Raw genomic sequence first — 14,215 nt, forward strand, 5'->3', positions numbered from 1 at the left:
TGTGAAAAATGCTCAAAATGTCCACAGTGATCCAGTCTGAAATCAAAGCAGCTGCTTTTCTGAGTCTTGTCCAAGTGGAAAACTATTTAAATGCTGCTGTTTTAAAGGTTTACTGTAAATCTGGTTTGGGCTGACTATTTCCACTGAAAGACAAACAAACAAATTGCGTAACCTCCATTATAAAGATAAAGAGGAAACATTTCTACTTGGAATTTAGATGTGGAGCTGATTAGTGACCTCTGGTCATTTGTTACCAAACAAAAACAGATTTGGTGATTTTGGTTTACTTTTAAGTTGATCTGAAGCTGTCATTAGTCTAAAAAGCTAATACACAAATTAGATCTTGATGCTCTCGTTAAATTTGTTGCTGAAATGCGATTATTTTATTTTTGTAGCATGTTTGCTCATACTACTTATGAAATGAGGCGGCAATCAAACTTCTGTGTGAAAGATTTGACGTATGTTTATCCTAAAGTATAGCATAAGCTAGCATTTTGCTACATTAGCTGTCATTAGTTTGTATCTCATTTGTTTATAAAAAAGACTTGAATCATTAAAAAAAACAAAAACACATTCAGTTCCTGGAGAGATCTTTCTTCATATAATTTTGAAAATCTGCTCTAATTCTGTTACCTAAAAAAGAACGGGAGCACAATCAATTTAGCAAAACTCAAATCATTTATTTTTGAAAAAGGTAGCTTAGCTTAGCAAAAAGCTAAACCTTCAAAAATGAGAAATTGCTTTACTCCGCGAAAGAATTCATATTTTAAAACATATTAATTTATTGTGTTTACATAGACCTACAAATACTTACGCAAACTTTGGCAAAAGATTGATTTAGCTAAGTAGAAAATAAAATATTACTATACTATCAAAACATACAAAAAAAATCAACATAAATAAATCAAAAACATACAAAAAAACACTTTAAGGTCTATTTTTACAACCTAGATGTTATTATCCCTTCATATCTGTGCTCTGCATAAATGTTATTATAAATCATTTTGGTAGGAAAGGCTACCAGGTAGCACTTCATGCCAAGGTTAACTTAGCTAACCTAGCTAAGCATAAACACCACAAAAGAAAATGTTAAATTCCCAGTAAGAGGGTTTTTTCTTAAGTATAGAATTATGAGCCGTTAATTTTATTTCTAGCATGAAAATAATAAATATCGCTCCATCTTGGGTCAAACTTAGCAAAACTGAGTCTTTGGCTGCATGTGGTAGTGTTTGCAACCTGTGTGGTTATAGTTCTAGTATCTCATATCTGTTTTGCTTTCAGCCATTTTTCAGTGAACATTAGCATGAACAATCATGCAGAAATCATAAATCAGAGTTGAGCATGAATATTTCCTGAACAGAATGAAAAGACAAATTCCCTCCATGTTCAGACTTGTATTTCTGATTTTATTCTCATGCTTTGCCAATCGACTTGGCATCAGCATGATTATATCATGGCACACTATGTATTTTCACTCAAACTAAAACCAATATTTTTAGGTTTCCATTTTAAATTATATATTTTTATGCAAACTTGTCGGTATTTGTGGGATATTCCTGCTGGGGTACAGTATGGATGACGTGTTGCATGTCGAAGCAACAAGTTCCGATTTTCAGAGATTAGAGCAAAGAAAAAAAGAAGAACGAAGAGAGAATGATGATGTGAATGTGTGACACCAAGTCTAGAAACGCTCCTGACATCTTGTCAGGTTGGTGAGAAACGAGCCCTGGATGCAGGGAGGGCGGGAGGTGAAAGGTCAACCACAGCCACATGTGAAGTGTGGTACTGACATCTGTGCTGTTGGGCTGTGGTAATAATTTGACCTCCATTCATTCCAGGCTTTGCTGTTCATGTTTATCTGACAGCTAATCTCTTCCTCATTCATTATTCTGTCATTTCTTGCTCTGTCTTTTCCCCACTCGTTTGCTTCCTGCTAAATTTGTTTCTGGTCGAACCTCTTTCTCTTGTTTTGTTTGAAAGAGTAGATGATTTAAAATCACCCAACCTAAAAAAGAAAAACACAATAATTTTTGACTTTTTTCTAAGAATTCTGACTTTAGACTCAAAATCAGAATTGTTTACATTGTTTATGGAGAGGATTTTAGTGTGGATAAATTCAGCAAGTCAGAAGCTATTTTGTGATTATTTTCCTATACCAACAACATAATTGACATTCCCCTGAGGATGTTTGTTTATTTATTTTTTGATTTTGACACAGAGGTAAAAGTCTGAATTCAGAGAAAAGTCAAAATTCTGGAAAGAAGTCAGAATTTTGAGCTTAAACTCCAACTTCTGAATTTAAATCGTAAATTCAGAATCTGAAGTCCGAATTCTGTTTTTAAAATCCTGAAGTTCGAATAAAATTCATATTTTTACTTTATTCAACACATTTATCAGATGTATTAACTGTTGAATTAAGCAGAAGCTTATATCTTTTCTGTAATATTCTAACATATCATTTGTCCTGTAGCGCACTGTCATGGCCAACTTATGTTGGAGTTCAATTATTATTTAGAAGACACTAGAAGAGTTTATTCTATTTAATAGTGTTTTAAAGTCACTTATAACTCTGTTGTTTTGCAACCAGAAGATATCTTTTCCTTTTCATTTGTTTTTTGTTTAGCTTGGACAAGCGACAAGCTTGCAGTCATGTAACCCTGTGATTGTACATTTCTGCAACTTATACTGATGTTAGGGAAGAGCTAATGTCACCTTAGATGCTCCTCTAGTATTTTATCTAGAAACCTTAGTTTTTAAAAATAATTTATAATATTTTTATATTTTTGTCATCTTGAATAAATTGACATAGCCGTTGAAAAAAAGGAGGGAAAACATCGCTAAATGGTTTGTAGAAGACCTAAAAACATAAACTCAACTAAAACCTAAGCAGAAGATGAAACCACATTTGACAATAAGCCAAAACCTGACATTAAGTTCAAGCTTATGAATGAAAGACTTGTGTATACTCTTTATTTAGGTAATAAAGTTTTACATTTTCCATATGCAAATGACAAGAAAGTAAATTATATTCCTAACAAAATAGACTTTTCCTGATAGTTTCAGGGTATACGTTTTTTTATGTAGATACAGACTAGCCCAGTCAGGCTAGCTGATTAGCATTTTGTTGGATTTTTTTGTGTGTAAATTAATCAGAAAAGTGGAAATTGCCTCTACACACACGGTTATTATTGATTGTGCAGAACATCTACAAATTAAGGGGTTCAACTGTAGAAAATACGGCCCGACCAGATGAAAGTTGAATGAGCGGAGTGAAGAAATAAAGTGTGCAGCACGTGCCAACGCAAGGAGAGCAGCAGCCAAAAGTACTCAGAGTGAACACAGCCAGACCCAGCTAACAGAGATCTTATCGAGACTCAGCAAAAACTGCCGGTTATTTAGATTAATCACTATTTATCTGGTGCAATCACGTCCGTCACCATGTGAGTTTCTTTCTGTTTGGCTCATTTCCACCTCTGCCGCCTTCGTCTCCTCCCTCTTTTCTCGGTGGAGTGTAAAGGTTACCGGCTGTCATCAACTTTCAGCATATTGCCAAAGCAGCAGCTGAGCTATGCTCACGCAGATCTCACCGTCACCGAGCTCAGAGAGAGGCAGGGCGGACCAAAGGTGTGCTTGAAACCGGCCACTTTTATCAGCTTCCACACTAATGGCTTTCTCCTGACTCGCACACACTCACAGGCAAATTAAAGCAATAAAAAAATGGCTGCACTGTTGGAAAGTAATGTGTGTATACTCATTTGTGTGACTGTTTCTGGTACAGTCACTGACTTGATGAAGACCTGTTTACGAGGACCAGACCAGAAGAACCCTCTTTTTAAGGGTTTAGAGGAGTGAATTAGGTTTTGATTAAGGCAAATAATATGTTGGCAAAGATTGGGATTTTATACAAAAAATAACTTTTTGGATATTTTTGTGCTTCCATTTGGGTCTCAACTGCATCTAAAAACAGCCTAGGCACTTAAAAAAACACCCAGCCATTTTGTGGGAAATAAGTTAATGTTTCTGGTTTCTGGAAAACGGGTTTGACGGGAACTGCGCTGTTGCCGAGCAACCCAAGCTGAGCTCCAGCATGTTTGGTCAGCTGGTTTTACTGCTGTATGCTGTGTTTTGTTGTTGACTTACCATTCAGAAACCACTTGCGACGTTCTTGTTGGTCGTGCAGGAGGCGCCGTTTCTGCTGTTCAAAGATGTATTTGTTTGCAATAAATCAATAGCTATACATATACTGTATATGTGTATATATATCGCTATATATATATCTGATCAATATCAAAAGATAATATGTCTAACAGAATATTTAATATTCGATATGTAGAATATTTACTGAGCTCTGATCCAGAACCGCACAGCATTCTGGGAGATGTAGGCAGAGGGAAGACATTAGCTGCTCAACCTCTCATGGCGAGCTAAGGAAGATGAGTGGCATTAACTCTTGGTTACCTAGCAACCTCTGTTAAAATAAATCTCTTTGGTTACCTAGCAACAACCTGTTGAGTAACTCGTGCAACAGCAGCTGCCTCAAAGTTGCTTAAAAAAAAAAAAACAAAGGCGCGAAGTAAAAACTGTGGATAAAACAGGAAATATCACGCCACCAGTTTGTCAGTATTTCAGATATTTAAAACAAAAAACTAATAAATAATCATCTATTCACTGAAACAAAACTCATATTGTAATAAGTTTTTCAGCCAAATTGTCCAGCCTTAGCTGGCGGCCATGTTCGAGTGTAAACATTCAGTTGGGAGGTGTGACCGGCAGCACCTTATTTGGATTTAAAGTGACAGGACGCCCTAAAACAGCTCATTCTGAAAGGAGCTCAAAATAAGAACTAAGCAGGATAAAATCTCATTATCCAAGAATGATATTGTGAAAAAATCTGATGACATGTTTTGTTTAGCCCATATATCTATCCTAATATGTTCAAGGAAGCATAATAGGTCACCTTCAAGAAAAATATTTGGATTAGGAATAAATGCACTTAGTAAAATGAATGGAAGTCGATACATTGTCCTTAAACGGGCAGGAAGACAAACTTGTGTGCCCTGGAAGGGTTGTGATTTTTCAAGAGGTGCTCGTTAGCTGGTCGGTGTACAACATCAGCCCCAGGGTGGTCTCTCCACTCTGTCTCTGGGTGTTTGACAGTGAAGACTAGTAATGAAGATGTTTGTCAGAGGGGATCGGGACATTAGGACGGATGGAGGGTCCGGAGAGCCTCAAGAAGCCTTTAGGTAATTTAAGACAGAAGAAATTGATGTAAATGTTTGCAAGCTGTGTGACATGAAAAGGCCAGTATGAGGAAGCAAAACTAGACTTCAGAAAGCTCCTACATGTGGCTGTTAATTAGGGAGTGGGCTCTGATTATAGACCCACCACCCACTGTCACAGAAACACACCATGGGGGTCATGCACAGTAAACAAGGTGTGGGAAGAGGCCGTGCTCTATTGATTTTCTTGGACAGGGCTTTTCCTTAGTTTCAGAGGGAGCATCAAGCACAGTTTAGAAGTACACATAGGAAGCATTCACACCAGTTTAGTCCACTTCAATCAAACTCCCGTTGATTTGCCACAAAAGTCCAGTTTGTTGAATACGCAATTGAACTCTGATGCAGACACAAAAAGCGAACTCTGGTCTGCCTAAAAATCAAGATCTGGGTACTATTAAAGTGAACTCTGGTTCGGTGTGAATGTGTATCTGAACGCCAAGCGGACCAGAGACCGCTCCAAAAGCGGGAAGTGGACTATAGCCCAGGAAATTCTGGGTAAATACAACCAAAATGAATGTGAGAATCTAGAGAATAGTCTTTTACCAACAACAAAAAATAAATCCTATAGCTGCTAAAATCTGACACCACTCGATTTTTGTTGCCATTTCATAAGGAAGGAAGTTGAAGGAAGACTTGAGTCGTAATGCCACAGTCAGTTTAGCTTTTTTGTCAATATTTTAACTGGACAAATAATTCCAGATTTCCTGCATATCGCTTTGTAAAACAACAACATATTCAGCAGTGATTGTGTGCGACTACTGTACTGGGAGTTCACTGGGGAGACCAGAACACTGTTCTGTTTACGGGAGGCCAACACACCTGGAAAAAATCAAAATAAAACAATTAAAGTAGATAATTGAATAAATACAGATTAATTTTTGTTTAGCAGCTGATAATAAACATGTTCACAGTAATTTTTATAAAGGTTTTTAATAATGAAACAACAAATCAGACTTTTGTGACCTGTGAGTACTTCAAACTTGACAACATTGGCCTAATGTGGTTAAACATTTGGATGTCCCTGACATAGAAATATTATTTGCAGATATTCAGTGCTGCAGACAGTGGAAACTCATACTTGGTGACATTTGTGTAAAATAGTGTTTTTAAAGATTCATTCTTTAATTACACGCAATTAAATACAAAAATGAAAAATGAATTCCTAATTTAATGAAATTCCAAATAATTGGTTTATGTCCAATAATCAATTTAAGACAAGCTAAATGTTTTAAGTTGTAATCATGCAAAAATAATCATGTTTAACCAAATTAACAAACTAAAAATCATTTACATAGCATTTTGGTGATATAAGGAAGTATTGAATGACACTTTTGGATATTCCGATTGAAAACCATCACAAGCAAACAACTGTTGGCTGTAACGTATGTAAAACCGTCCCAGATATCATGCAAAATTGAATCCAAACACAATGATGTGTGTATGCCATAATTTGGATACATGTAATTTTATCCCCCAACCAGTTCTTACCAGAACTTAGTCCAGACATAATAAGGATCAAGTCCATACATCCCACATCTGAGTGTGAGCAATGCTTTTGACTTTGTTCCAACTGGAAATTTGTGACCAACTGGTTGAAAATGGAGTGAATGGAGAACCATTGCAAACACAACATCCAATAACCAAACTGTTGGACAACATGTAAAATAGGCAATTTATAATAGTGTACTACAAATAAATAAATAACATAAATAATAATGTACAATAGTAAATAAGGCACTAAAGTCCGAAGATATTTTGCTAAAACGTCACATTTTAAGCTTGGATTTAATTAACTGTTACATTTTCCGTACTATACGGGTGCATTCACACCAGCCTGTTTACTTTAATCAAACTCTAGTTTGTTTGCCTAAAAAGTCCAGATCATTTTGGGAGGTGTGAATGCGTAATCAAACTCTAGTGCCAACAAAAAGAGCTAACTCTGCTCCGCCTATAAACCTAGGTCTTGATTCGATACAAGTGAACTCTGGTGGGGTTTCAAATGCAGCATGAATCCCAAATGAACTGGAGACCGCTCCAAAAGCAAGAAATGGACTGTACCGCAGGGAATTCTGGGTAAATACAAGAAAAGCAAATATAAAAGCTCTAGCAGGAGAAATAACTTGTGGTCTTTTGCTAACGACAAAATAGAAATGTTCCGTCCATCCATCCATCCATTTTCTGTTCACCCTTGTCCCTAATGGGGTCGGGAGGGTTGCTGGTGCCTATCTCCAGCTACGTTCCAGGCGGGAGGCGGGGTACACCCTGGACAGGTCGCCAGTTTGTCGCAGGGCAACACAGAGACATACAGGACAAACAACCATTCACACACAACACACACCCCTAGGGAGAATTTAGAGAGACCAATTAACCTAACAGTCATGTTTTTGGACTGTGGGAGGAAGCCGGAGTACCCGGAGAGAACCCACGCATGCACAGGGAGAACATGCAAACTCCATGCAGAAAGACCCCGGCCGGGAATCGAACCCAGGACCTTCTTGCTGCAAGGCAACAGTGCTACCAACTGCGCCACTGTGCAATAGAAATGTTTCAACTGCTAATATCTGACGCTACTCCATTTTTTTTCTTACATTTTGTGAAGAAGAAAGTTGTGCTCAGTGTCTTCTTCTGAGGTTTTCATGTCATTTCCATCAGATTTTCTTGGTGCAGCGCCACCACAGGCAAGGAGGGGAACAAGTTTTTCAATAGTTTGGCACAGTGCAGTGTGAAAGCGAACCACAGCAGCTGGAAATGTAACAAATGTTGCAGTTTTGGTGCCTAATCAAACCGCGTCTACTGGACTATTTCTGTTACTTACAGTTTTAAATCTATGTGCTGCTTTTGTGCTCCATCGTTTCTGCTCACATCATCTTTTTATTTAAAAAATAGATATTTCTCCAACTTGGAGGCCAATCGAGGAGTTGTTGCACCCTTATTTAAAATATTTTTGATCACAAAGGTGTCTACAATCTACAGTTGAAACTGAATAAAAAGTGGTTTGTTTTGGGGAAGTAAATCTGTCTCACATTAAGCTAAACTCAAATTGGATTAAAGTTACATTTTTCTTGTAATACTCCAATTTGCTGTCAGTGCCCAAGTGAAGCATTTTGATTTCCTGCACATGCATTTAATAGAAGGCAAGGTTCTGTCAGTAATTATGACGTTGAGTTACTCTGGACAGCTAGCAGTGCTTTTAGCTCAGTTCTGTTGTCTTTAAAGCTTTAGCTCAGTATGCAAAAAGATAAACAAACATGACTGTGAGTCACTCAAAGAGGAGCGCCGCTCCAACGTTTTCGGCTTCCCATCGCCGTCTGAAGGGATCCTCTGACATGAGGTCAGAGCCTTAAGAGGGTAATCACAGCAGCACATTTGGGACCGTATGGCTCCCCGGTTGTCCCAGTGAATAAACGGAGGTCAGGAGTTCAGTCATTTATAGAGCAGAGTTCACCTTTCATCCCAGTTACGATCATGTTACTCTGTCGGGGGGGGGGTTATGTGAAGACAGACCAGAATTTCCTTCTGGTTTTTGCTTCAGAAGGAGATTTGATGTCTTGTTTGTAGCAAATTATTCACTTTTTTAAAGAAGAAAATTATTGCTGCTTAGTGCAGCTTTATGATGTTTTCGAAAATCACCGGGGTTATACTTATTGCTCTTCTAACTCGGGAAGTCACAGAGCATTTTATAACGTTTTAGTGCCTTTTTATCAAGTTTTTTCTTTTCCTCTCTTTCTTTCTTAAAATGAAAATTACATTAATTGGCTTTTCTTTCAACCATCCTGTCTGTGAGTTGTATGGCTATTAGGGCCAGACTACAAGAATTTTAACTTAATTACAAAAGTACAGTCACAATATTAGCAGAATAAAGACACAAACTTAAAATTTAGTGAAAAATAGTCTTGATGAAAAAAGCTGAGTTATGATCTGACATGAGCAGCTCAGTTTGTGTGATTTTTCTTCTTCTTCTTCTAAATAGAATCATTTGTTTGTTTAATTGAGTCAAGGTCCTTCTACTGATATAACTTCACAAGATGCTCAACATTTCTCATTTTATTTTTTTGTTATTTCTTGTGTTTTAGTTTTCATAAAATTACTACTTCATTCTCCTAATATTATGACTGTTTTCTTGTAATTTTATGACATTATAAAAATCATTGCTTGGCCCTAGTATTCTGTCAGAGTTGACCTGATTTCAAAGTCCAAATAAATAGAAGCTGTAAAACACACTTGTCAACCAAGATGGCCACCGTGAGCACGTTGACATCACTCTGAACTATGGAAAATCCAGTCAAGGAAAATCCAGACTTTCCAAAAATAAAATCTTTAAAAGCCAAAATTTTGATTTATCGATAAAGTCAATTCTATTTCCCAGTCCTACAACTATTTCTGTTCAATTATTTTCATGCTTGTGGTTTTTATGTTAATAAAATGAAATTTAGCACAGTGGAGATTGATCACTGCCAGCAAAAACTAATTTGAAACTATTACATTCTAGCGTCTGCTTCAGTTCTGACCAGCATTATTACTCTAATGCATATTTATCTAAAGAACTGTGCAGTCATGATGCTTTTCAGTTGCTGTTTTTTCGTTTGCTCAGGTATCTGAACAATTAAAAAGCTTCTGAAAACAAACCTCTTCAAACAGACTTTCAGCACTGGTTTAGTGTGAAAAACTGGTTTTTACTCGTAGAATTACTTGTGTATTGTTTCAGTTGCTAGACGGCTTTTATACTGTGTTTTTAGAACTCCATCCATCCATCCAGCCATTTTCTTACACGCTTGTCCCTATTGGGGTCGGGAGGTGCTGGTGTCTATCTCCAGCTAACGTTCCGGGCGAGAGGCGGGGTCATCCTGGACAGGTCGCCAATCTGCCGCAGGGCAACACAGAGACAGACAGGACAAACAACCATGCACACACACACCTAGGGAGAATTTAGAGAGACCAATTTACCTAATAAGTCATGTTTTTGGACTGTGGGAGGAAGCCGGAGTACCCGGAGAGAACCCACGCATACACAGGGAGAACATGCAAACTCCATGCAGAAAGACCCTGGGCCAGGAATCGAACCCAGGACCTTCTTGCTGCAAGACAACAGTGCTACCAACTGCGCCACTGTGCAGCCCAAGAGTTTTTAGAACTCTTTCTGTTTTATTTTTGATCCAGTTACTTGGAATTCATCATGCTAGACTTGTTTATATACCACCTGTGGAGCACTTTGGTGCATCTGGAATAGTTTTTAAAGTGTTTAAATGGCATGAAGTGATTATGAGGGTCATAATGCAGCTATCAAAACATTGTGCCAAGAATATACTTCAAGTTAAATCCACATATGATATAAATTGACACAAAGACTTAAAAATTGTGTGGGTAGAGTGAAAAGTCCTCCATATTTACTTGTTTACTTTAACAAAGATATCAGCGTTTCATATATAGACATGTTTTTGTAGTTAAGTGCTCACTTGGTCTGTTTTTGCCAAGAAAGCAATTAGTGATCGTGCAAAATTTCAAGATGATATGATTGAAGACACCACATGATCATCAATATATGCGAGTACATTCCTACTTAGGGTGGGGATAGAACTCAACCATCGGGGAAACTAAGGGTTTAAATTACTCATCAAGGTTAAAAGATTAATGTTTGATGGTTTATCTTTCATATTTTAAGGTTTTTTGGCTCTAAAACATGATTATTTGTGCTCTTTAAGGCATCCAATTATACTGGTATACAACATTATGGGGATTATCAATTTAGGAGTGATGTACAAATCTGAAACATTTAAAATGCTGCTTTTTTAGTTTATTCACATTGAACTGAGATGCCCCATCAGGTTTTATTCTGTTTTTCTGACTTTGTTTCTTCTTTTTCAACCTTTTTCTTTTCCCTCCCATCCTCCTTTCCGTCTTTCCCCATCTGGTTTTCATCCTCCCTCTCTTCCTCTCATCCTTCTGCCAATCCAAACCTTTGCCCTGTTTTATCTTTAGCCACCCTTGGAGCCTAAAGTGAAGGTACGTTCTTAGTCATAATAGCTAATAATTATACAGCACTTAAGGTTTTATTACTAGCTTCATATTGAGAGTGGCTGCCTAAAACCTTGGCACACCTTGACACTGGTATTACTATTATAAATAGTAATTTTAGAGTCGTATAAAGATGTGGTTTGTTTTTGCTTCATTCTCAATTTGGTTTCTTGAAATTATTTCATGATTTTCTTGCTTGAATACCTAACATTTAGCTATTCCAGATTACATTTTCGTGTTTTTGTTAAATTTCCACCGTTATTGCTGCTCTTTTTCTAGCTGCTTGTGTAACCCCTTTACATCTCAGCTCCTGTAGGTCGACTATTTCACGGCAGACACACTCAGGTTCACTGTATTTATCCTAAGAAAAGACGAAATCAAGATGGTGGCTAACTTTAATCCAGAAGCTTCTGCCCAACAGTTAACGGACAGCCACAGAAAAAAGGGGGAGGAGCTGTCAGTTACCGGTTGCTACGGTAACCACCAACTGCCAAGAGCAGCGTGACGGAGCTTAACACACCAATAAATGTCTGGATATACAACTTCTTCAATAAATAAAATACATTTGAGGAATAAATAAACAAAATTTTGACATTCTTCATGTCTATAATGTTATAATAAAGCGCTGCTACAGTAGTAGTGACTGGTGTCCCTGAGACATCCGTCACTTTAAAAACAATCTGCGTCGTCGCTGTTTCCCGCCATGTCTGGACTGTCTAATTGTCTGAGTGTAACTGATGAGCCAGAGCCACTCTCTCACTCTCTCTCTCTCTCTGTGTGTGTGTGTGTGTGTGTGTGTGTGTGTGTGTGGTCTGTTGTATGACTCCATAATGATGATGCCATTGACATGTTGATCTGGGTTCCTAAGCCGTCATTATGCTGAATATGAATGAGACCTTCAAGCTGGCTGAGGACCAAAACAAACGTTGCTCAGCATGAAACGTAAACACACGGCACCACAACCGATGTCACCGCTGCTCCACGTGTCGTTTCAGTCACTATTTATCCATCAAATTACTGTTTTTAAATTTAACTTGATTCCTCAACAACAAAAAGAAATAAGATTGATATTCTTCTTTTACTTGTTAGAAATAAATGCGACAATCTGTGCTGCTTTGAATATTTATGCTTCTGTTGGTTTAAATGTCAGTAAAAATTGTGAGTGAAGTTGCTTCCCACATTGACCTTCTTCAAATTAAACAAAATTGGTGTCAAATGTTTGTTTGTGCTGCTATCATTTAAAATTCATTAATAAATGTTTACAAAGGTCACCAAAGATCAAACAGCCTGTCCACATTTACAGAATAAAACAAAACATGGTGTCAATAAACTCTGCTACGTTTGAGCAGCAAATGTTTTTATTTCTGTCGTTATTTTTAAGATAAAAAAAAACAAAAAAAAACAGAGGTCACCAAAGACCAACCTGCCAATTCAACCCACAATAAAAAAATCAAACTAAATTTATATAAATTAATTGTGCTTCGCTGGTGCAGTTAAAATATTTGCCTGATTTAGTAAAACCCTGCATCCGATTGTAAAATCAAACTAAACCTTTGCTGTCTCAGGTCACCAGTGTGATTTCTCTTTATTTTTATTTATTTACTTTGTAAAAAGATTTCTAAGAAATGTCTTCATTCATTCCTTCAGTATTTGGTAGAACTGCCTTTTCTTGGTTTTCTATTATTAATAAAATTGCAAAAAATCTCAAACTTTTTTTCTAAGTAATCATTGTAAGGTATTTGTGTAGAATTTTGAGAAAAATAAATTACTTCAAGTTCTGATAAGTGTTTACAAACTTATAGAAACGTATGGAGTTAGTCGTTGCTTCAACCAGGATTTATTAGCACCAGCTACTCTACGTTGTTTATGAACATGATTAAAATTGTTTAAAAAATTCAAATAGATTAAAATTGCTCAAACAATTTTAATCAGTAATGGGTTTTTATGTTCCCACATTTTTCTACTTTCTAGTAGAAAAAAGTTGGCTAATTGATTTCATTGAAATTAATTTGACCAATAACTAAACTAAATCCTCTAAAATTTAAGTACATTAAGCGATGTTTTGTTAAGTAATCTTTTAGCTGCGCTTTAGTTTTATGATTGTCTTATGTTATCAGGTTGAGCAACTACAATCTGTTAGGAAAATTAGCTGATGTTTTATGACTGTTAAATATTAGAGATGCAAATGTAATGCACAATTTTGCTCTATAAAAAATTTAGATTTTCTAAAACTTAATTCTCTAAATGAAGTAATGGGAAAGGAAATGGCATCCACAACCTAAAACAAACCTTTTAAATGTCCATTTCCTAAACCAGGAGATGTCTTTGTGTTTTGTTTTAGATTTGCAGCTTTAACGTCTCGTTTTCTGTCCTCTAGGATTCCACCAACGCTACACCCGTCCTGGGGACCCTGAAAGTCGACGAAAATGGGTTTTACCTGATGTGGATAGCAGGGGGCCAACAGGTAAGACAAATGCAGAGAAAAGCCCTCAAGTGTTGGTTTGAAATTGAAAAGAAAATAATTTTTTTTTGCTATCTGAGGAAACAGAAATGGACCTCGATGTGTTTTTAATGTCCTAATATGAGTGAGAACATTTACTTGTCTACTTCAACACTGCTGTATGGGGAAATAGACCGACTTTCTCTGTTTTGTTTTATGTTTTTTAGCTCCTTCTCCTACTTGAGCTCCTATAAAGTCTCATTTTGTGGTTTTCCTGTCCATTAGCTCCATCAAAATTGGTCTGTTCAATTTGTGGTGGGTTTCGTGTTTGTCTTCTTCTCTTTCCTGCCGCCTAGTCCCCGATGTACTTGTGGTCTTTATCAGTCTCGTCTCTTTTGCTCCATCATCACCACTTCCGCACATCCGTCCTCCCCTTCATATCTTTGGTTGGCTGCGTTTGTGTCTCCATTAGTGCCGTTATATT

General features: G+C 37.0%; 1 protein-coding gene across 1 annotated transcript in view; it reads left to right on the top strand.

The window, feature by feature from the left end:
- Nucleotides 1–14,215, top strand: part of plcb3 (phospholipase C, beta 3 (phosphatidylinositol-specific)) — a 64,875-nt gene that overhangs the window by 4,848 nt on the left and 45,812 nt on the right. Inside the window, exon 2 of the mRNA XM_028038408.1 lies at nucleotides 13,669–13,755. Within this exon, the coding sequence (XP_027894209.1) occupies nucleotides 13,669–13,755 (87 nt within the window). The remainder of the gene's footprint in view (nucleotides 1–13,668; nucleotides 13,756–14,215) is intronic.

This window comes from Xiphophorus couchianus, chromosome 14 (genome assembly GCF_001444195.1).
Source record: "Xiphophorus couchianus chromosome 14, X_couchianus-1.0, whole genome shotgun sequence".
Lineage (NCBI taxonomy): Eukaryota > Metazoa > Chordata > Actinopteri > Cyprinodontiformes > Poeciliidae > Xiphophorus > Xiphophorus couchianus.